Raw genomic sequence first — 25,479 nt, forward strand, 5'->3', positions numbered from 1 at the left:
CTAATAGTTGCTGTACATAGGGACTTTCAAAAGGCTTTTGATAAAAGTACCTCATAACAGACTTATTCGGAAAATAGAAGCACATGGTATTAAAGGGACAGTGGTAACTTGGGTCCGAAATTGGCTAAGGGATATGAAGCAGAGAGTAGTGGGTAATGGATGTTTTCCTGACTGGAGAGAAGTATGCAGTGGGTCCCCCAGGGGTTGGTATTAGGACCATTGCTTTTCTTGTTATATGAATGACCTGGACTTGGGTATAGGGAGTACAATTTCGAAGTTTGGGGATGATACAAAACTTGGCAACATAGAAAATAGTGAGCAGGATAATAGCAGACTTCAGGAGGATATAGACTGGTGAAATGGACAGACACATGGCAGATGCAATTTGCGGATAAGTGTGAAGTGATGCACTTTGGGAGAAATCACATAATCTAAATGGTACTATTTTGAGGGGGCTGCAAGAACAGAGGGACCTGGGGGGGCATATTGAAGGTGGCAGGGCAAGTTGAGAAGGTGGTTAAGAAAGCGTTTGGGACACTTGGCTTTGTAAACAGGGGCAGGCATTGAATACAAAAACAAGGAAGTCATGCTAAACCATTACAAATCACTGGTTAGGCCTCAGCTGGAGTATTGTGTACAATTCTGGGCACTACACTTTAGGAAGGATGTCAAGCCTTGGAGAGGGTACAGAATAGGTTTACAAGAATAATAGGATGAGGGAGTTCAGTTATGTGGACAGATTGAAGAAGCTGGGTTTGTTCTCTTTAGAGCAGAGAAGATTAAGGGGCGGCCTAAGTAATGAGGGGTTTTGATAGAGCAAGTAGGGAGAAACTATTTCCACTGGCAAGTGGGTTGGTAACCGGAAGTCATAGATTTAAAATAATTGGCAAAGGAACTTCCCCTCTGCTTCCCTTCACCGAGGCATTCTTCTTCCTCTAACCATCGCGCCACACCCCGCCAATTCACAGAGCACTCTCCCGCTCTATCTTTCCCAATCAACAGGGACACTCCCAGCTTCGAACCATTTCCCCCACTTAGCAATGGCACTCTTCCTCTCGAACCATTACCCCCCAATTAAGATAGAAACTCACTCCCTCTAACAATCTCCAAATGCCCTCTTCTTCCTCAGTTCATACTAGCACTCTCCTTCACCTCCAACTTCATATGGGCACTCTTCCACATCTCCTTCCTAAGGCATCAATTTATTCTGGAATACAGAGGAACACCTGGGATACAGTTCCATGGATGCCTGCCACGTTCTGGAATCTCACCTAAGTGGTCAATCTTCAGGCTATTCAATCACATTGAATTATAACCCAACTTGATTTTGTACCCTCCAATTCTGTACATGCACACTTTTCAGCAGGAATTAACGGACATTAAAAAAAATCAAGAGAATCAACCAAATAATGGCCATGTTCTAAGGACCTGCTCAGTCTCTGCACAAATTCCCCTCTTTTCTTTCTTGTCCCCAAGCCTTTTATTGTTCTACCCTTCACTGAATTAGGAGTGGGAAAAGACTGGTTTGTGTCAACATCTTCTTACGCTGACAAGTTTAAATCCTTTTACCCCTTTCCCTTCCTGAAGCTGACAGTTCCGCAGGCATTGGCCACACTCCAGTACTCTACCCAAGTGGTCATTCTTCGTTCGTGCTCTAGACTGTGAGGGCTTTCAAGCTACGTCCAATCCTGTCCTCACCTGATGACCACACAAGTATTTTTTTCTGGCAGGGGTCACTGGCTATCACGAGCAGAAAACCTGACTGATTTTCTCCTCCATATCCTAGGGATCCTAAGGCCAAATACAGCGGACCTACCAATGCCCAGTTGAGATCAGTTAACTTAGTAGAGCCCAAAGGAACTTTCCTGATCTGCATGACTGTGCACCACCCTGGACAATGTGCTTACCAAATGAGCCATGGAGGAATGGGCAAGATTCAGTGTTGATGAAGTTTGCAGGACTTTTGTTGCTACTCCATTATTTTACTCTTGGAGCTAATGCGATTTTTTTAATGCATCATATTTTTTAAAACATTTCAATAAACTTAGGAGTAAAGTTAAAAAAGGGGGTGGGAGCTGGTTGCTGTCACAGGCTCAATCTAGGCACGACAGATAGGGTATTGGTCCTCTTCCTGTAACTGTTGTCAAATGATTGTGGACATTTGTAATGGACAATAGTAACGGGTTCACTGAAAACATATGGAACTAATCTAACTGGCATTTAATATATAAATAAGTAAAATTTACCACTGTGATGTTTAACAATAAGCTCCTCCAAAAGTTGGGACAGAGGTTTGTTAAAGTATTTCTCCATGTATCTCCTGTCAATTAACACAACGCTCATTGGCTGCAAGCGAAGTTCTTGCAGCCTCTTATCATTGACTCCAAGCTGACCAAGTATCACTGCAGCTTCGTTCCATATTCTGTCAAATTTTTCATAAGTTAGATCTGTGTGGAAAATGTCTTTCAAAAGGTGATCTCGCATCTCACAAATCCGCCGCAAATAAGCTCCCGGAGAAGTGTCAGATCTCGCAAGCCTACCAGTCCAGCCCTTTCTGGGACGTGGAAACTTCTTCATAAACACAGCAAGAAACTGAAACAGAGGCAATGTAAAATGTAGAGTTTTTGATTTCTCTGTCGAATAAATAATATTCATCCATTTTTTTCTGAAGTTGCTAAAATCTGCTCCCTCCAACCGATTCTTGATTAAGACTTTATTCTTTGAAATTTCTTCTTCCAATTCCTCTGGTGAAATGTAGGTATCAAAAATACTCCGAACAGCCTCCGTGCCTTCCACGTGTATTAAATAAAGCAGGCGATACAGATTAACGTAGCACTTCTTTATTAATAGCGGCTTGACTGGCAATTGAGGGTCAAATTGTGGACAAAAGGGTCCAGCTAAATTAAAATATGAAAAAGGGAAAAATTACATCAAATGCAGAAGCTCACACATATTATGCCTTCGTTAGCGAGGTTAGAACATAAGAACGTAAGAAATAAGAGTAGGCCATTTGGCCCTTCAAGCCTGCTCCGCTAGTCAATAAGATCATGGCTGATCTTCTACCCCATCTCCACTTTCCTGCGCTATCCCCATATCCCTTGATTCCCTTAATATTCAAAAATCTATCGATCTCTGTCTTGAATATACTCAATGACTGAGCCTCCACAGCCCTCTGGGGTAGAGAATTCCAAAGATTCACCACCCTCTGAGTGAAGACATTTCTCCTCATCTCAGTCCTAAATGGCTGACCCCTTCTGACCTTCCATTAATTTTTCTCCACCAGTATTTCTGTTTGAAATAGTGAGTGATGATATAAGTGGTGGAACTACTGAGACGAGTTACTGAGCCCAACAGCATAAAGAAGCTGAAATAACATTAGTGGAAACAGTTATCAACTTAGGAGTACTTCAGTAATTTGTCTTTGTTAAATCAGTTCTGTTGAGCTGCTGTGTCAACGAATAACACGTAACAGTTGCCTGCAAGTTTCATTCTCATTTTCCATTGCTGTTTCTTTTCCCTGTTCGGAAGCACCCATCTTCCTCTTAGCACCTCCCCCAATGACGTGGCTGAAATGTGTGGGAAGTCACATCCATCAGCAGAATTTTCTACCAGATTTTTAAACTCAAGCCAATTAATAAGTAAACACAATATTCCAATAATGAATTCAATCATTTGAATCCTGCAAGAAATACTTAATTGTTATACATACCCATAAATTAGCCCGTCACCGAGAGAAGATACAGAAAATTCATCACGTTTGGGAAGTAGGATTTCTCCATCATGGAGGGGTTTGCTACACAACTAAGTTGATTAATTTTAGTATTTCGTCATTAACGAGTTGATTTCCTGTGGCACTGCACCTGGAGATTCTCGATCAAGTGCAGTATTCAGGTCAGGGAGGGTTGGAGGGTAGGGGATAATTGGACACGGGTAGGGGAGGGGAAGAGGAGGACGACACAGGAAGTAAGAGGTGAGAGTGGAGGAGGGAGGTTGTAGTGAGTTCCCTCTGTCCACAGATCCAGGTTTTCATCAGAGGAGGGAAAATGGGGTGGGGAAGCGGCACACGGTCCTTCCTTCTACCAGGCCCACTGTCAATCTTGGCTGTGTGGTGAAAAATGAACTCTAAGGCTGGGGGTGAGCTGAACCTTCCTCTAAACAGGCCACATGAGATGTTGCGGTAGGTTATCCTTTGATCTCCCTGTTTCTAAATTTCAAGGATTCGTCAAGTCAGGCCCCTGAAATTCAACTCAAGCGGGTGGGGGCTTATCGCACCTTACTCAATATAGAGCCACCTGGGCAAGGAGACATCTGGAGAGGAGGCGGGAAGATAGTTGAACTCAAAGATTAATTGAATCAAGTTCCTCTACAGTAAACACATTTTGGTTTTGCTTGGTCTTTAGTTAGTTCATTGCTTGATCATTTAGGATTCAGCATCAGGGTACCTCATACACAATAGCAGAAAGACATTTTTTCCCGTAAGGTGCTGTCACAGCACCACCTACTGGAGTAACAGGTACTGCTTGGAATTTGCCTTATATATTTTTCTATATATATACAGTACCTGTATTACTCCAATTGTTAAACATGTTGCCAGAAAGGCCCAAAGGATTACAACTGACATTTTAGTGTTAAAAATGCTAATTTACTTTTGAAATCAGAGGAAATTCTGACACCACTACCCAGATTAGACAAAAAAAACAATTACTTTGTTCATCAAATGCTTTCAGGAAACTGTTGATGTATGGTCCTAGATAAGGAAGTTCATGCTTGTGTTCCACTAATGTAAACCACATGTCCGCTACACATAGAATGGTTTTTTTGGTGAACAGGATGTGCATAAACCGCTCTGCTCCCTCCTTATAGTTGTACTTGCATAAATCCTTGCTCTCCGATTCCTTCAGCATTCCTGATTTCAGAAAGTATTCAGCAAAGCGCTTCACACCGTATTCCTCCAAGACATATTTAAAAACATCGGCATATTTCTTGATGAAGAACATGCAGCAGCTGTCACCTAAACAACACAAAGCCAGGGGTAATATGTAAGATGGTACAATTTTTTTTTAAAGAATCATTGAGGTGGTGAAGGACAGCACCCAAAAATACTTTAAGAGTTTGGCATGACTAGGCAGTGGATTCACCAAACATTATCTGCCATGTACATCAAGAACAATCTTAGAACAGGTGTGCACTGAAATTTCTAATTTTGACACTGTTTATCTTGTTGACTAAACATTGAATTTAGTTTTCTACTTTTGATGTAGTTACTGGGAATTGGATCAGGATTCCTCTCACTAATTTCATTAAAACGAGGGGGCAATATTATAACAGACAAAACACATGAGATGGTGCTGCCCTTTATCCACATAAATTATACACTTTCTTCCTAAATTTCAACACATTTTGCATCTTTAGTTCAATAAATCCTTCTTATAAATGTTATATTTATTGCAAGGACAGATTAAAGGGATATTGATTGGTTGGTTGAAAGGACTGTGGTCTCTGGTTCTGCAATCTGATAGGTTGAAAGGGATCTACAATACAGTAAACTCTTGTTTAAACAGCACTTAATCATCCGGAATTCTTTAATAACTGGCAAAATAGATAACCGGTAATCTTACCAAATCCATCCATTTTTCGTTTTTCCCGGTGGCCGAGTTAGTCCATGGTTTTTATTTTTTTTGTGTTACAAATGGCCTACCTCTCTGTTATCCAGAATTTTTCATCAACCGGCACCATCCTGGTCCCGTAGGTGCCGGATACGAAAGAGTTTACTGTATTACTTTCACACAAATAAAATAATTTAAGAATATAGATTTAAACATTTTGTTTTCCACACATGTTGCACCTTATTGTTGTTGAAGAATTGAAGTAGAGCAGTATTACGGGAAGAGAAGTAAATACAGGAAACTTTGGTTTATCCGGAGGTTAATGCTCGAGCCACCGGCAAAAATCAGGAGCCGTTTCGTTCGTTTTTTTTTCTTTTCGTTGCTTTTTTTTCACCAGTCAGGCTCTGCAAGGTCTCGCTGAAGCTGTTGCTAAGCTACAGAGACGCTTGCAAGGTACGGCCGACTGTTTAGAAGCTGTTGCTAAGCAACAGGGTTTGTTGCCAGATACGGAACTCAAAATCTCCGTATGTTTCAACATTAGCGCTGGTTTGTCCGGCAGTTTTGATGGGACGGCAACAGCTCGGTCCCGTCGGTACCGGATAGCACAAAGTTTCCTGTAATGTTAGGCTAATATTCATTTTCTCACTAGAACAAATATTGTGTATAAGGCATTAACTGAAAGAAAACAGTATTTCCCTCAAGCTAATCTAGCATATGGGGATCTGCCATATTAAGATCCCAGTCAAAAAGGCGACACCCGAAGGAGATCCATCGTCAACACACTGTGAATATGTTGAAAAAAGATTGAAATTGTAACCATTCTTAGTGCTTCAAAACAGCTAAAAAGATAAGATGTAGTGTTTACACTCTTCAAATGATTTGCATCTTCCACAAAATAAGATTAAACCCTACCTTGATTAGTTCTGGGGAAAGAACATTCTCAACACCCACTTTAACAAAATGTCACTAACATTAGAATTGGTACTGCAGCACGTGGCTTTCCGCAAGGTAGATAATCTATCTTTCTTCCTCATATCCTCCACACACTGTAAGAGCATACTAAAGTTGTATAATTTGGAAAGTAAGAAGTCCCGAGTGCAGCTGTAGCACTAGCTGGCAGGGTAGATCTTCTACTAAATGATCATAAGCCACAATCACATCTAAACATTAATGCTTAGTAAACTTGTAAGGATTACTTCATTTGGTTGCTTTACAGATACTGCCACCTGGAAGCTGATCATAAAATACAGATAGCCTTCTAATAATAATAATAATAATAATTCAACTTTATTGTCATTGTACAATGCACAAGTACATGAACAACGAAATGTGATCTTGCAAGCTCCCATGAGTCCAGTACAAATAACAGCACCGTCCTGGGAGAAGCAAAGCCGCTGCGTCTGTGCGCGCCGCCATTCTATTTCCACCATTCCTCCTGTCCGACAATCTTCAGCCCAACGCCTGGGCCTGCTCACCAGCCGCCCCTCCCGGGGCTCCTTCCGTGACCTTCTCACCAACTGCCCCTCCTCGGGGCTCCTTCCGTGTGACCTTCTGCACCTGGTCTTCCCTGATGGTCACCCCTCCAGGTACTAACCAGGCCTGGCTCTGCTTAGCTTCCAAGCCTTGCCAGTGACCCTGTCTCTAATGGTTTATAAAATCCATGCGTCTATATTGACTTCCCCATTGTGCCGTGAACTTTATAAGGCTAGACTCATGGAAGGAGACACAGTGAAGGCTGCTTGGTCCGGATTCCATTGTGCAGTGGAGACCCATTCTCAAATACCGAAGATGCCATGAAAGGGTATTGCTGGCTTCCTATTGGAAGAAGCATGACTTTTATTGAATTGGCCAGAGTGCAAATGAATTGGTTTAAGGCATCGAATCAGCCATTCTTCATTCTAGTTTGCCTGTGAAATCTGTCTACTTTCCACAAAGGTAACTGCTTGAAAGATTGAGTGTATTTTCTCTCTAGTTTACGTATTATTCAGGAATGATTAAAGCCGATACATCCTAACAGCAGCTGGTGCCATTATGCCCCTGGAGTGGTTCAGCCCTGGCACATCTCTCGAATCAAGTGGCAGTGCCAAGTCTAATGCCAGAAATTTGCCAACACCAATTAGTGTCAAAACATCCTTGGCACCACTTTGTGCCAGTATGATTTCAGAGCAACTTGGTACATCCCTGGTGCTGGATGTTTATAATGAGTCCTTGGCACCATTAAGCGCTGATATTTCCACCAGCACTGCTAAGTGCCGATGAATGTTTTAGAATATTCAACAAAGTGGCTAGGCAATCTGTGATTGGTGACTCTGGAGTTGTGTTGGTTGCCTTTTTCAATTTTGCTCTCAATACACTCTTTGTAAGTACGTTTGGAGACACCAAAATCAACTGTAGCAGGCAGCGGTTTTTGACTAGCATTTTATGCATTAATCATTTATCATTGCAATTGTGAAAGGGGTATTGAATTTTTCCCAATATTTAAAACCTTTGCCATGGGTTGATATTAACATACGATCTCAACTGAGGGTGCACTGTTTTTTGTTTTCATGCAAGCATTGTGTGGCATTCGTCGCCAGTTATAACAGATTAGCAACAGACCAGCAGGGCCACAATTTTTCGACTGTAAATCCCATTTTTTGTCTCAGGCCACTTTGTGTTTTGCTGTTTTTTTGCCTGCTTTTCAGATTTCATTTGACTGACTGCCTATAAACCAAGTAGCTGGTTGCTAGTTGTTGTCACATGATCGCAACAGCGCACTTCTTGTTGCTGAGCCTGTTCAAATTTTACTCTCATGCCATTCCTAAGGAAGGCAGCTTTGTTTTTATTACAGTTGTTACCTGATCCTGAGATCGGTACCAAATCTTAAATTTTCAGAAAAATCTGAAAGAGCAAAAACAGATTGGGCAACTGGAAGGTTTATAATTTAATCGACTCCCAAGGAGGAACCAGAGTCCTTTAATGAGAGGTGTGACTCAAAGAGCAGAGAACACAGCCTCTTTAACTAGGGAAAAACAAGTTCATGCCATTGCGTACATCTCAAGGCTGTATATGACTAGAAGTATTGGCCACATCTGCACCATCAGGATGATATTTTTTATGTGCAGTTCCCCAAAACTATTAAACAAAATTTTACAATTATATACCACTTTTCGTGTCCTCAGGATGTTCCAAAGCAATTCACAGCCAATTAATTACTTTTGAAGTGCAATCACAGTTGTTTTGTAAGAAAATGTGCACACAGCAATAGATCACAAACAGCAATGAGACGAATAACCAATTAATTTGTCTTGGTGGTGTTGGCTGAGAGATGAATGTGGGCCAGGTCACCAGGAGAACTCCAGGCTTTGAAAAAGTGCCATAGAAATGTTTTTGTCCCACCCGAGCAAAGAGGAGCTTGGTTTAATGTTTCAGGTGGCAATGCAGCACCTCCTCTGTACTGCACGGAAGTGCTTGCTTAGATCAAGTCAGTACTGGAGATTCAACCCATGTGTTTATGACTCAGAGGCAAAAGTCTACCACTGAGTCAAGCAAGACTATAAGGTTTACTCCTCAGGTGTGTGGATGATGTTAAAGAAGTAAGTTAGCTTAGGTAGGAACCATTCTAAACAAAATCGTGCAAATATATTTCTTTTCGAGGGGGTGGTGGCGGGGTAACATGAGAATGCTTTAGAATCAAAGTACTCGTTCCCAAACCAAAGTATTGCTAAACACTGTTCTACTTTAAGGTCCAATGGTATTAAGCACTTAAAAACCTTCAAGTACAAGGGATATGTCTTATCTGATGATAAACTATAAGGGAGCATTCAGTAATATTAGACAGAAGGAAAGATAAAATAAAAAAAGTGGGTTAGTAGCTGGAATAGGAAAATGTCAAGACTGCCAACCTATGGGCCTAAAATAGCTGCAACAATAACCACTTTAGCAATGCAAAGGCCCACGCCTGATTTTCATGGGAGTTCAGGCCACTGCTAAATTGGTTGGGGCCTTTTTTTTTATGATGGCCTTCTGCAATAGGCTCTTGTGGTTAATTCAGACCCTGACTCCTAAAGTTGTTTGCCCTAATCGGAGCTTGGGATGTGCAAGCTGCAACATGCATTTCTGGGTCTTCAGCAGCCTAACTAGTGGTCTTTAAAGGGATTGCTGGAGGCTGCACAAATGAGGCCCAAAAACATGGAAAATGTTTAGTACTTAGTGGAGTCAGCAGGTGTGCTCCTCCTGGTTCTGCAAAACTGCAAGCTGCTGCTGGCCTGCCCTCACCCGGATTTATCTCTGGGGCTCAATGCGGGGCAAAATTAGTAAGGCCCTGATAGGTGAGCTGCGCAGGCCGCCGCATTGGCACCTGCAGCTTTCCTGATTTATTCTGATGAGGCCCGAGGATTTCAGACTTAGTTTTACATTTTGGAGCTAACAAACTGAAAAACTGATTTTGTGGTAAGATATCAGCCCACATTACAGCGCTGGCTGGACTACCAATTACCTTCAGCCGAGCCACCATTTAATGGGACAGCTGCAACAGCTAAACCTTCCTCACCAATGGTGAAAATACACTGGCGATTCAGCAATGCACAATGATCAGATAAGTGATTGGTTGGTGAGTATTTCTCTTTTTTTTAAACTTTAACTCTGGTTTATAGTTTCTAAGGTCTCTCTGGTGTAGCGGGGACTGTTGGTAAACCAGTTAACTGTAGTGTAATAGTGAGATTAATTAATTGAATTTAAATTAAATCAATCAAAGGGTAAGTCATGACAGGACAGCCGGGCCCCGTGATATGCTCCTCCTGCGATATGTGGGAACTCAGGGACACTTCCTGTGTCCCTGACAACTACGTGTGCAGGAAGTGCATCCAGCTGCAGCTACTGACAGACCGCATTACGGCGCTGGAGCTGCGATTGGATGCATACTGGAGCGTTCACGATGCTCAGGACATCGTGAATAGCACATTTACGGAGTTGGACACACCGCAGGTAGAGGTTGGACAGGAAGAAAGGGAACGGGTGACCAACAGGCAGAGTACTAGGTGCAGGCAGGTAGTGCAGGAGTCCCCTGTGGCCATCCCCCTCTCCAACAGATACACCACTTTGGGTACTGTTGGGGGGGATGGCTTATCAGAGGAAGGCAGCAGCAGCCAACTTCCTGGCACCAGGGGTGGCTCTGCTGCACAGAATGGGAGGAAAAAGAGGGGTAGAGCTATAGTAATAGGGGATTCAATTGTAAGGGGAATAGGCAGGCATTTCTGCGGCCGCAAACGAGACTCCAGGATGGTGTGTTGCCTCCCTGGTGCAAGGGTCAAGGATGTCTCCGAGCGGCTGCAGAACATCTTGGAAGGGGAGGGTGAACAGCCAGTTGTCGTGGTGCATATAGGCACCAACAATATAGGTAAAAAGCGGGATGAGGTCCTAAAAGCAGAATATAGGGAGTTAGGAGATAAATTAAAAAACAGGACCTCAAAGGTAGTAATCTCAGGATTGCTACCAGTGTCACGTGCTAGTCAGAGTAGAAATAGAAGGATACTTCAGATGAATACGTGGCTAGAGGAATGGTGCCAGGAGGAGGGATTCAAGTTCCTGGGACATTGGAACCGGTTCTGGGGGAGGTGGGACCAGTTCAAACCGGACGGTTTGCACCTGGGCAGGGCTGGAACCGATGTCCTAGGGGGAGTGTTTGCTAGTGCTGTGGGGGAGGGTTTAAACTAAAATGGCAAGGGGTTGGGAACCTAAGCAGGGAGACAGAGGAAAGGGAAACAAGGATAAAAGCAAAAGATAGGAAGGAGAAAAACAAAAGTGGCAGTCAGAGAAATCAACGGTTTAAATCAAACGTGGCCACAGTAAATAATAATTCTAATAGGTCTAAGAGCGTTAAAAAAACAAGCCTGAAGGTTTTGTGTCTTAATGCGAGGAGCATTTGTAATAAGGTGGATGAATTGGCTGCGCAAATAGAGGTAAACGAATACGATTTGGTTGGGATTACGGAAACGTGGCTCAAGGATGGCCAAGACTGGAAACTCAACATCCAGGGGTATTCGATATTCAGGAAAGATAGGCAAAAAGGAAAGGGAGGTGGGGTAGCATTACTGGTTAAAGAAGGGATTAACACAATTGTAATGAAGGATATTAGCTCTGATGAGGTGGAATCTGTATGGGTAGAATTGAGAAATACTAAGGGGAAAAAAACGTTAGTGGGAGTGGTATATAGACCTCCAAACAGTAAGGCGGAGGTTGGGGATAGCATTAAAAGGGAAATTAAAGAAGCGTGCAATAAGGGCACAGCAGTCATCATGGGTGACTTTAATCTACATATAGATTGGGCCAACCAAATTAGTAACAATACTGCGGAGGAGGAATTCCTGGAGTGTTTACGGGATGGTTTCCTGGACCAATATGTCGAGGAACCAACCAGAGATCAGGCCATCTTAGACTGGGTATTATGTAACGAGAAAGGATTAATTAGCAATCTTGTTGTACGAGGCCCCTTGGGTCAGAGCGATCATAATATGATCGAATTCTTCATTAAGATGGAAAATGAAGTTGTTGACTCAGAGACTAGGGTCCTCAATTTAAATAAAGGAAACTACGATGGTCTGAGGAGCGAGTTGGGTAGGATTGATTGGGGAATGGCACTCAAAGGGTTGACGGTGGATAGGCAATGGCAAACATTCAAAGACCGAATGGATGAGCTACAGAATTTGTTCATCCCAGTTTGGCAAAAAAGGTGACTCAACCGTGGCTAACAAAGGAAGTTAGGGATAGCATAAGATCCAAGGAGAGGACATATAAATTGGCCAGAAAAAGCAATAATCCTGAGGATTGGGAGCAGTTTAGGATTCAACAAAGGAGGACAAAGGGATTAATTAAGAAAGGGAAAATAGAATATGAGAGTAAGCTTTCAGGGAACATAAAAACTGACTGTAAAAGCTTTTATAGATATGTGAAGAGAAAAAGATTGGTGAAGTCAAGTGTAGGTCCCTTGCAGTCAGAATCAGGGGAATTTATAATGGGGAACAAAGAAATGGCAGACCAACTAAATACATATTTTGGTTCTGTCTTCACAAAGGAGGACACAAATAACCTCCCAGAGATGCCGGGGAACATAGGGTCTGATGAAAGGGTGGAACTGAAAGAAATCAGTATTTGTAGGGAAATGGTGTTAGGAAAATTGATGGGACTGAAGGCCGATAAATCCCCAGGGCCTGATAATCTACATCCCAGTGTACTTAAGGAAGTGGCCCTAGAAATAGTAGATGCATTGCTGGTCATCTTCCTGAACTCGATAGACTCTGGGATAGTACCCATGGATTGGAGGTTAGCTAATGTTACCCCACTATTCAAAAAAGGTGGTGGAGAAAAAGCGGGGAATTATAGACCGGTAAGCCTGACATCGGTAGTGGGGAAAATGCTAGAGTCCATTATAAAAGATGTAATAGCAGAGCACTTGGAAAGCAGTGACTGGATCGGACAAAGTCAACATGGATTTGCAGGAGGTAAATCATGCTTGACTAATCTACTGGAAATTTTTGAGGATGTAACTGGTAAAATAGATAAGGGAGAACCAGTGGATGTGGTGTATTTGGACTTTCAGAAGGCTTTCGATAAGGTCCCGCATAAGAGATTAGCGTGCAAAATTAAGGCACATGGGATTGGGGGCAAGGTATTGACTTGGATAGAGAACTGGTTGGCGGACAGAAAGCAAAGAGTTGGAATAAACGGGTCGTTTTTCGAGTGGCAGGCAGTGACTAGTTGGGTACCGCAAGGATCGGTCCTAGGACCCCAGCTGTTCACAATATATATTAATGATCTGGATGAGGGAATTGGATGTAATATCTCCAAATTTGCAGATTACACAAAGCTGGGTGGGAGGATGTCGTGAAACTCCAGTACGATTTGGACAGGTTGGGTGATTGGGCAGAAACATGGCAAATGCACTATAATGTGGATAAATGTGAGGTTATCCACTTTGGTGGCAAAAATAGGAAGGCAGATTATTATTTGAATGGCAATAGATTGGGAGAAGGGGAGGTGCAAAGAGACCTGGGTGTTCTTGTGCACTAGTCGCTGAAGGTAAGCATGCAGGTGCAGCAGGCGGTTAAGAAGGCAAATGGTATGTTGGCCTTCGTAGCAAGAGGGTTCGAGTACAGGAACAAGGATGTCTTGCTACAGTTGTACAGGGCCTTGGTGAGACTGCACCTTGAGTACTGTGTGCAGTTTTGGTCGCCTTACCTGAGGAAGGACGTTCTTGCCATGGAAGGAGTGCAGTGAAGATTCACCAGGCTGATACCTGGGACGGCAGGAATGACGTATGAGGAGAGATTGTGTCGATTGGGCTTATAATCACTGGAGTTTAGAAGATTGAGAGGGGATCTCATCGAAACCTATAAAATTCTGTCAGGCCTGGACAGACTAGATGCAGGAAGGATGTTTCTGATTGCCGGGGAGTCCAGAACCAGGGGTCATAGTCTAAGGATAAGGGGTAAGCCATTTAGGACTGAAATGAGGAGGAATTTCTTCACCCAGAGAGTGGTGAACCTGTGGAATTCTCTGCCACAGAGGGCAGTGGAGGCCAGTTCATTAAATATATTCAAGAAAGAGTTGGATATATTTCTTAAGGCTAAAGGGATCAAGGGATATGGGGAGAAGGCAGGGACAGGGTACTGAATTTGGATGATCAGCCATGATCTCATTGAATGGCGGAGCAGGCTCGAAGGGCCTACTCCTGCTCCTATCTTCTATGTTGCTATTTACTTTCATAAAGGTGAAATAATTCTAATCCCAGGATGAATATTCAACATTGATAATAATAAAAATAAAAATTGGGGAGAGCAGAATAAATATGACAAACATCAAAGTAGAAACTAAACAAATGGAAGGATACTCACTGCATCCTTGCATATACTCAGCCCAGTTTAGTGCTTCTTCATTTAGTATCACTGGGTCCCGCATGTGAGAAACAAACTGCCTTAAAATGCCATTGTTATTGATTTGTAAAAAGTGATCCAGCAGAACTCGAGTCCTGTCGTTCCGAACTGGATATCTAGTAATACTATTCAAGGAGATAAAGTCCAAAGTGCCAGATGTTAAGAGTTTAAGAATGAGTCGATCAACATCCAACATTCCTTTTTCAATGGACAATCTCTCTGCAGTGAGTTCTCGCAATAAATAGCACTTCTTTGGTTCTTCCACTGACAGAGTAGCTGTACAGAAACAAAAATGAATAGAAAATTAACAATGCAGCTTCTATTACTTATGGCGAATCAATGTTATTAAAACTTTTGGAATGTTTAATGGGGTCTCAGACCTAATTTTTTTTGCCTTCGCATCGACACAAAAACTGCAGTATAAAATGGTCATTAGAATGATGTTCTTTGTACTTGTTCTTGGGAGAAGCTCATTAGCTTTGTATTATCTGAAACCAGGCCATGGAATCTGTGGTCCAGCACTGCGCCAATAGCATGGAATTCCTGGCTTTATTATACAGTACAAAACACCCATAAATTCACAAAAATGTCCAAGCATAAAATACAAAGGCATTTCTTCTGAAAAAGTATCCCATTAACACAAATCTAACAGAGGAATATTCTAAGGACGTTTTTCCCTCTTCTGAAATGTTCTTCTTCTACTCCTCCTTCCCTGAAGACAGTGGACTGACTCCTACAGTCACTTTCAAAAAGCCATTTTTCATGTGAGTCTAACCAGGAAGTGCCAACACATTACTCAGCTGTATTTTACTTTATAAAGAACATAAGAAAGGTCACTAATGCAAAAAAGCTATTTGACCCATCAATGCGCATTCCTCTAAGATCTTCCCGCTCCCGTGATTACATCAAAAGTGCATTTTATACAACCTCAGTGTTTCTGTTCTATTGCCCTCCTTGACAATTTATTCCAAAGATTTATCACTCTTTCAGTTTTTCCTGATATACAACTTCTATGATACATCAGCATGGGGACTGAAAATAACTAAGGAATACACCGAAATAGGGTCTCTTCAAGGACCTTAAACTTGAGTATTTGTCTGAGAAATAAGTCCCCTAATGCATTTAAAAGCGAAAAAGTGACTTTAAAAATAAAACACAATGGTCACCATCTTTCCCATGTTTCAAAGGCTAGGTGCTGAAAAATGTCACAGTTCTAAGCATCCCTGCTCCTTCACGGAAAGCAATGATCAGCACAGAATACCAGGACTGAGGCAGTTTTATATTCACAAAACACTGAATCCAGATTGGCTAATTTTATTTAATTGTAGATCCTGACAGCCATTAGTTACATGGTACATTCAAATCACCAGTCTTGGCTCGATTTTAATCCTGGTTGTTGAAACGAAAAGACAGTGCAGCTACATACATCACCCAGCCACAAATAAATGTTATTTTCCAGTTATGGCAGAACAATTTTATTCCATAATTGCAGTGGCGTAAACATTGCACAATTCTGTTAAACAATCCAAAAAGCAGCCCGCTTGATTGGCACCCCATCCACTACCTTAAACATTCACTCCCTCCACCACCGGCGTACTGTGGCTGCAGTGTGTTCCATCTACAAGATGCACTGCAGCAACTCGTCAAGGCTTCTTCGGCAGCACCTCCCAAACCCGCGACCTCTTCCACCTAGAAGGACAAGGGCAGCAGGCGCATAGGAACACCACCACCTCCAAGTTCCTCTCCAAGTCACACACCATCCTGACTTGGAAATATATCGCCGATCCTTCATCATTGTTGGGTCAAAATCCTGGAACTCCCTCCCTAACAGTACTGTGGGAGTACCTTCGCCACAAGGACTGCAGCGGTTCAAGAATGGGACTGAAAGCCGTTAAGTCCCCTGGACCTGATGGCCTACATCCTAGGGTTTTGAAAGAAGTGGCTATAGAGATAGTGGATGCATTGGTTGTCATTTTTCAAATTTCCTTAAGATTCTAGAACGGTTCCCGTGGATTGGAAGGTAGCAAATCTAACCCCACTATTTAAGAAAGGAGGGAGAGAACTACAGGCCAGTTAGCCTGACATCAGTAGTAGGGAAAATGCTAGAATCTATTATTAAGGATGTGGTAACAGGGCACTTAAAAATAATAATCGGATTGGGCAGAGTCAACACGGATTTATGAAAGGAAAATTGTGTTTGACAAATCTGGTAGAGTTTTTTGAGGTAACTAGCAGAATAGATAAAGGGGAACCGGTGGATGTGGTGTATTTGGATTTTCAGAAGGCATTCGATAAGGTGCCACACAAGAGGTAATTAAACAAAATGAGTGCTCATGGGATTGGGGGTAATATACTAGCATGGATTGAGGATTGGTTAACGGACAGAAAACAGAGAGTAGGAATAAACGGGTCATTTTCGGATGCAAGGCAGCTCCAAGGGGATATAGACAGGCTAAGTGAGTGGGCAAGAGCATGGCAAATGGAATATAATGTGGAGAAAGGTGAAGTTATCCACTTTGGTAGGAAAAATAGAAAAGCAGAGTATTTTTAAAATGGTGAGAGATTGGGAAACGTTGGGTGATCAGAAGGACCTGGGTGTCCTTGTACACAAATCGCTGAAAGTTAACATGCAGGTATTGCAAGCAATTAGGAAAGCAAATGGTATGTTGGCCTTTATTACAAGAGGATTTGAGTATAAGAGTAAAGGCGACTTACTGCAATTATATAGGGCCGTGGTGAGACCACACCTGGAGTATTGTGTACAGTTTTGGTTTCCTTATCTAAGGAAGGATATACTTGCCATAGAGGGAGTGCAACAAAGGTTTACCAGACTGATTCCTGGGATGGGGGGATTGTCCTACAAAGAGAGATTGAGTAGACTAGGCCTATATTCTCTAGAGTTTAGAAGAATGAGAGGTGATCTCATTGAAACATACAAAATTCCTACAGGGCTTGACAGGGTAGATGCAGGGAGGATGTTTCTCCTGGATGGGGAGTCTAGAACCAGGGGTCACAGTCTCAGAAATAGGGGTCGGTCATTTAGGACTGAGATGAGGAGAAATTTCTTCACTTAGAGGGTGGTGAATCTTTGGAATTCTCTACCCTAGAGGACTGTAGAGGCTCAGTCGTTGAGTATATTCAAGACAGAGATCGATATTTTGAATATTAAGGGAATCAAGGGATATGGGGATAGTGCAGGAACGTGGAGATGAGGTAGAAGATCAGCCATGATCTTATTGAATGGCGGAGCAGGCTCGAAGGGCCAAATGGCCTACTCCTGCTCCTATTTCTTATGTTCTTAAGAAGGCGGCTCACCACCACCTTCTCAAGGGCATTTAGGGATGGGCAATAAATGCTGGCCTTGCCAACGACACCCACATCCCAGGAACGAAAAAGAAGTATTAAAAAGAGCTGCTGCTCAGTACTTTGCTCTGACTTTAAAAAAAAGGTAAAATGTGCACAATGCCATACACTTTTCCAAAAAGCTGTATGCAGGGATGTACACATACTGCAGGAGCTTTTCATTATTGTAGCACTGCTTAAAGAAGACATGGCTCAGTAACATCCAGAGATTCTGTGCTGTGGAATTCACCCCATTTAAATTTCACAGCACTGGTGCAACAGGCAAACAACCTTGCATGTGGTTTCTTTGACAGTGCCGACATGAATCTTGTGAAATAATACTGGGCGGCCTGCTGGTGGCGCTGTCCAGGGAGAGTATAAATACTCGGGCATGGGCCCAGCTTGCTCAGGACATTCGTTAACAGCAACTAGTGAAGGACACAACTAGATCTCCATGTTGAAAACCAGTTGATTAAAGCCTTGTTTAATACTCAGGCCAAGTGCCTAGTAGTTTTCTTACATCAGTGCTATTTCTCAATGTTATTTTGTGGCTGCAGTACCGTGCTGTCGCCTGAAGAATCCACACGGGCCAGTCACTGAGAGATTTCATCACTGGGCTAAACAGTCATGTTGAGCCTGCTGCTGCCGGAAACATTTACACTGCCCGTGTGGTGCTGCTGCCTCTAGAGATACTAGCAAAATCACCTCTTTAGGTGAGCCTCGGTGCTTCCAAATGTAGCAAGGTCACCTCATTTACCACTACAGCGCTGAAGCTGAATTCAGGTCTGCCAGCTGCTACAGTCGTATATTGTAAATGCACCCTCAGAAGGAGTCACCAAATTTTCATCTTACATCTTGTCCTAGATCTGTTAAGATAACATTGGAAAGAATACAACTGAAGTATTGTGCAAATTGACTCCACTGTGATTTGAGATGGCCACAATTAATCCTTTTGTAGAGTTTCTTTTCTTTATGTATGTATCTAGTTTCAGTTATACACTGGACAGGCAAAATCTAACACAGTCAAGTGATCATTATTTATATTCCCAGTATGGATGTGTTACTGTGTAAGTGAGATGACCGGAAAGCACACCAAATGAATAGACTTGAGAAGAACCTTTTTGCTGCCAGAAACTTCAATTTCAGTTCGAAATATTTTTTTCAGGATAACAGATATCATTATCAAAAAGCTTCTGAAAGCCAGTGTTTGCTGTCTTCACCAAACAATTGCTCAACCCAATGACTACATTTTGAATTTTGAATCTCATCCTTAACTCTCATTTGAACGGAGCTATCCTAAAATGGGATGACTTGAATGACCTGTGTCCCATCTTGGTGTGGACAGAGAATGCAAACTATGCTGCCTGGCAGCTAATACCCAGTGATACTGATGGGAATAGTTTATGGTCTACACATTGTTGACCTCCTATCCAAAGGGGAGAACACATTGAAATATAGAGAGGGAGGAGAAAGAGATGCAATTGGGACTGATGCTACAGTAAAAGTTTGTTTCTGTAGATCCCTGCTTTGTTGTGTCCAGTGAGCAAACCAGAATAGTAAACCAGAATAAGATGCCCCTCGGCAGAACCAGTTACAATGTTTGTCTTTCCAATGAACAAGCTGGACTAATGTTGGCCTAGAATCTGAAAACTCTAATTAGGTGTAATCTTCTGCACAAAAGAGTCTGAAGTGGAATTGCTCCAGCAAATAGCCGGCACAGATACGATGGACTTAATGGTCTACTTCTGTGCTGTAAACTACTACAGTTCTATGGCATTAACCACTCTTGTCTCAGTCTAAATCAGGTTTTGTTTTGGTGTTATATTAGGATGTTTGCCTCTGGTGGTATTTATATTAATGTATGTCAAATTAATCTGGCCACCGTTTTATGACAATTTAACCATTTTTGGAGTTATCACCTATTTCAATAAAATATAAAAAATGTCGAATCTTATTCCAGCAATGATCTCCAGGACTTTCACTGCCCATCGCTGATTAGTGTGATGCTTGATGTACCCATTGTGGTCTCCTTTCTTTCATAAATATTTTGAACTTTTAATCATTGAGGTGATTTTCAAGTCTCTTTAATTGCCATATGTTGCTCTGTACTGCTAGAAATCTATAAATAAGGTAAAATCTAGAAAGATCAAGTTGCTTACAGCTTATAAAGGTCCAATTACTAATCTCGGGTGGTTAAGGGGCCAAACTTGTATGACACAGCAATAAATTAATAAGTGAATTAACCATCAGAAAATGGTATTCTTTTTCAGATCCCATCCTCCATGTACTGCTGGAGTGAGCTGTGCTGAGTCACATCCACTAGAAAAAAAATGACAAAGGATGATCCATCTTTTAAGAGGTTTTGTTACATCACAGGCATCACATGACTATTCCTGCTCCTGTACTCTGAGGTAAAGCTCGCCGCCAGGCTTCAGTTTGTTTTTCCCAACATCAGGTTTAAATGTTCACTCGCAGCGCATGATGTGAAATCAATTTTTAAGGGTAAAATAGTGTACATTACACACTATATATAAAAATTGAGAATAAATAAATTTATAGTCAAAACTTTCACATTTTTTTGAAGGAAGAAAACATTAGAGAGAAACTCCATTGCTGCCTTCAAATGACAAAAAAAGGTCCCGGTTACTGTGATTGTCCCATGTGCCTCACATGAAGGGACTGTTTTATGCAGCTATAAGAATAAAACCAGCTACTGTAAAAATAAAATGAGTGCACATGGCTTCTACTGGTTTTTGCTTCAGCACTTGTGCCATTTCAGCACGAACTGGTACCAAAGGTACAATCTCAACTCGATACCTCTATTGAATTGATGTTGGCTAGAAGAAAAGAATAAGTTGGTACCAGTCTGTCTAACCACCAGTGCCAACTCAGCATTGAATGGCACCAGGGACATGGGACCAACTTGACAGCTCTTAAGGAGTTGACATGTAACGTCAGGAACAGGTCAGTACCGGGGCAATCCTACCCTTTAATGTTTCCCCATGTTATGTGTTAGTACATTAAACAAAAAAAGACTCTTTTTGTCCAAACACTTCTGAAGTTCAGCAGCCTGGTGTAGGTGAAAAAGCTGATGGATTCAACTGAGCGTTTAAAAAACAATCCCAAGGATTATACACAACTGTCCTTAAAAGGACATTAAACGGCGCAGTTCCAAAAAAAAGTTTCTAGGAAACAAAAAAAAAGTAATTTATAAATGTTTGAATAGCTGAAATATACAAAGCCCTTGAAAAATAAAAGTACATGCCTAATAAGCTGTTGCAAGGAGATAACAGTTACCACATACCCTTCCAACTCTCACGTATCTGGGGGCAGGCTGATATGGTGTAAAATTCAAAGGGCCTCTGACCAAGAACAACCCCTTCCTGCAATTCCCCTAGCACCATTATTCCAATGATGACTGGCCACCTGAAAAATGACATCATCCTACCATGCAGAAAGAACCAAGGAAAGATTTGGTCCCATAGATGTCCATGTCCCAATATACATATCTCCCTCTATCCCCTTCCCACCCCCACAAAGGCATGCCCTCCTGATACATTGCAGGTGCATTCTGCAAAGAGTTTAATTCCCTCAACAGATTTATTCCTGACCCGATTAACTAGACAGCACGATGACGCCCTCCTCTGGAGGCAAGCTGCAGCTTCTCACCATCTATTCTGCAGAAACATTAGCCAAGGGGTCAATGAGAAGATGCTCTGGGGAGAAAGGCATGGAGGAGAAAGATTGTGGTGTTTTATTTGTAGACAGCACCTTGGTCCAAAGTTCTAAATGCTCAGAAGCATTCAACACTAGAGAGGGATGGTGCAGAAGTCAAACTCCCACAAAGAGGTGCTTTGCACAGTATACACAACTTTTGAGAATGTGTTGCAAGTAGGAATAAATTATTGTCAGACTCACAGGAAAAGATTTTTACCGCAGTGGATGCTGCAGCTGGAGATGGTAGAGATCTGCTACAGACCAGTTTGATGTAGCAACAAGCCCCAGTATTGACTTTGCATTCTATCCTATGCCTTACAATTACTTATGCGACCTGTCATTTAAATGGGGAAAATTGATGATGTACCAAAAGCACTATTTCCCACTCCTAGAGAGGAAATTGCAGATGTGTTAGTCATAATTTTTCAAAGCTCTCTAGATTCAGGAATTGTGCCTTTGGATTGGAAAATTGCCACTCCATTATTTAAGAAGGGAAGACGGAAGGGAGAAACCAGGTTAATCAGTCTAACATCAGTTGTGAGGAAGTTACTGGAATATATTAGACGGAAGAGCGACTGAGCACTTGGACACGTATGAGGTGATCAAATAGAGTCAGCATGGATTTGTGAAGAGCAGGTTATGTCTAACTAATCTAGTTGAATTTTTCGAGGAAGTCACTAGCATGGTGGATAGGGGAGTGTCAATGAATGTTGTCTATATGGACTTTCAGAAGGAATTTGATAAAGTTTCACACAAGAGATTAGTAGCAAAAATAAGAGCATATGGAATTGGAGGTAACCTTGTCATGTGTCGGTAATTGGTTGGGAGGTAGAAGACAGAGAGTAGGATTAAAGAGAATATTCTCCGATTGCTGGGATGTGGCAAGTGCTGTTTCCCGGGGGATCTATACTCATCGTTTCACCATATATATTAATGACTTTGATGAAGGAATGGAGAGTTGTATATCCAAGTTTCAAATGACACTAAGTTAGGAGGCCCAGTGAGCTGTGTGGATGGAAGCAAAAAGCTGCAAAAGAGCACTGACAGATTAAGTGAGTGGGCAGAACAATGGCAGAGAGAGTTCTTTAGATCCAAGAAAGACAAATCGGAATATTTTCTTAATCGTGAGAGATTAGGAGCTGTGGAGGAGCAAAGGGTTTAGGTGTCCATGTGCACAAATCACTGAAAGCTAGTGCACAGGTACAAAAGAAATCAAAATGATTAATGGGATGTTGGCCTTTATCTCAGGGGGCTGGAATACAAAAGTGCTAAAGTGATGCTTCAGCTGTACAGAGCCTGGGTCAGAGCCCATCGGGAATACTGTATTTAAAATGATAAAAGGATTTGATAGGGTAGATATAGAGAAACTATTTCCTCTTGTGCGAGAATCCAGAACAAGAGGGCATAATCTTAAAATTAGAGCTACTGCTTTTAGAAGTGAAATCAGGAACCACTTTTTCCACACAAAAAGGTAGTGGAAATCTGGAACTCTCTCCCCCAAAAGGCTGTGGATGCTGGGTCAATTGAAATTTTCAAGACTGAGATCGATAGGTTTTTGTTAGGTAAGGGATCTAGAACAAAGGTGGGTAAAGGGAGCTGAGGTACAGAGCAGCCATGATATAATAGAATAGCAGAACAGACGCGAGGAACTCAATGGCCTTATGTTCCTATGATTCTTCATGTGAATAGCAGCTGTGGTTTCAGTATGGTGTGTGAGTGAGTTTCAAACACAAATCCTTGATGAGTCTTACTTGATTTGCCTTTTTTGATTGTGTGTCACTCCAGACATATACTAAATATTTATCCAAAATGCTGTTCAGTTTCCATTTAAATCAGGAAGCAGTTATGACAGAATTTTGATCCTCTTACTCATAACTGAGCTTGTGGAATGATTCCACTGCATCAATGCATAGGTTTGCTATATCAAAATCATTCTAAATTCATTAGAGAATTTTGTTTCCTGAAGCTCTAATTGCTAAGTTATTACTTGCAGAATGTATTCGGCATTCTTATAAATTTGATGATAAGAAACTTGCAGGACTAATAAAGGAGCATTCTACACATTCCATCATGGCAGCCTGAGTTCTCAAACGGACTAACATAGATAATATCTGTTATACAGCTACCTAACCAGATATTACTATCTAGATTTATCTGCGAGCAGTCAATGTGTTCTGACATCAAGGTTTCTGTTTCTCTCCAGGTCCTTCTAGTCCTCTTTTGGATATACCCAGCAGTGTATGGAGAATGCAATCTGAAGAAGGAATAACTATCTTTGGTAAGTTTCAGCTTTTTTTCGAAGAAGCATCCCCAACACATCATTCTCCCAACCATCCTAGAGGCCTTGTGCTTGTATTTCTTTTATTATCGAGCATAATACGAACTGAAGCTTAAGGAGTGGGCACAGTACAGGAGTGCCAAGAAACACGTGGAGTGCCTATGAGGAGAAAGTTTTTGGAATTTTTCCAGGATAATGTGACCTGGTGTTGTCTCACTCCAGCTTGTGCAGAAGATGCGTCTTAGAAGGAAGATGAGGAAAGGTAGCGAACCTCTTTTTCCAATTGCACGGTTACTAAATATGCCTAAAGGTTTGCCAAGATATAAAATAGGCCTCCATGTTATCTGATCATACCACCAACTGCAAAATAAACCATACGCATCAGGCCCATGATCTTATTTCTATTTTATGTAATGTAATAAGATATAAAAGCATTCCATCATTAACAAGCAGTTTTAACTATTACTACCTAACATATTCAATATCAGCAGACACTGGCTAGATGCCTGTCATTCCCTGGGATTGTTTGTTGAACAGAAATACTATAAACACTATTGCTGGGTTAAATATAAGCACTGAAATCTTATCTAAATATCTAGAAATACAATGTATTAAAGATTGATTACCTCTTTTTGGGCGGAAAGCTTCATTGTTTGCATCAGACACCTGCTTTCTCCTAGGAAAGAATTTGCAGAGGTTTATTGTTGAATTTCTCAGCTAACTCAGCATAGACTGGGTATTGAACCTGTGACCTTCTTATCTGTATAGCTCAGCTACTCACTGAATCAAATTGCTGAACCACTGGTAGAAACATGCATTTCTTTCTTTAACCCTGCAAATAGCCTGGGTACTTTTTAACTCAGACTGCCAGCAGCTCTAGACAATGCTGAGCTCTTGGGCACATGCAGTTTTTTGAGGTTTAATAGAATTGTCCTCAGTGCCATGGTCTTAGGAGAGGGGACACAAACCAGCTAGTTTTCGCATATAGAACAAATGTAAATAAAAACAGAAACATAGCAAAAATCACCACAGGCAAAACCTACAATTAGAAGTTATTAAACTAACAATTTTGCTTGTGCTTTTGCAGTTTTATTTTAGTGAGTGCTTGAGGTATAAAAACTGACATTTTAAATTTAAACTCAAGAATTTGAACACAAATTAACAATAGTAAATAGATGCTTAGTTTTGTAATTAGATTTGTAATTCTTACTACACACGCACTTCCATTTGTGATTCATTTCGTGCACTGCTAAGATTCCTGATTTCTTTGATTTATACTCCTATCATCATCCTATTTCCTTACATAACTTGGCATTACATGCATATTTAGATTTTTTAAATAGTTTAATCAAATCACTTACAACTATTATGCATAGCAGAGGTCCCAAGGCTGACCCTTGGAGTTCTCTACTGGTTAAGCTATTCAACTAGCATCATTACCATTGATCACTACCCTTTGCTTCCTGGTATTCAGCAAATTTGTTCAACATCTGCTTTTTTTGCTCGGAGTTCTGATACAATGGAACTGAGCCACAGCTGTTACGACTCTGGTTTTTCTTAAATTATGTACTTTATTTTTCAGTGAACAGCACTCTTCTATTATTTACTAGCTGGAGTGCCCGGCAGT

General features: G+C 41.6%; 1 protein-coding gene across 3 annotated transcripts in view; it reads right to left on the reverse strand.

Annotated features, from left to right (window-relative positions):
- Positions 1-25,479, reverse strand: part of LOC147107691 (E3 ubiquitin-protein ligase DZIP3-like) — a 184,962-nt gene that overhangs the window by 116,089 nt on the left and 43,394 nt on the right. For all 3 annotated transcript variants that reach the window (XM_086006917.1, XM_086006916.1, XM_086006915.1), the window contains exons 4-7: positions 24,479-24,528; positions 14,477-14,791; positions 4,706-5,011; positions 2,247-2,897 (exon numbers count right to left, since the gene is read on the reverse strand). In XM_086006917.1, coding sequence (XP_085863043.1) covers positions 2,247-2,897; positions 4,706-5,011; positions 14,477-14,791; positions 24,479-24,528 — 1,322 coding nt within the window. The remainder of the gene's footprint in view (positions 1-2,246; positions 2,898-4,705; positions 5,012-14,476; positions 14,792-24,478; positions 24,529-25,479) is intronic.

This window comes from Somniosus microcephalus, chromosome 14 (assembly GCF_052327205.1).
Source record: "Somniosus microcephalus isolate GS21.2 chromosome 14, FLI_Smic_1.0, whole genome shotgun sequence".
Taxonomy (NCBI): domain Eukaryota; kingdom Metazoa; phylum Chordata; class Chondrichthyes; order Squaliformes; family Somniosidae; genus Somniosus; species Somniosus microcephalus.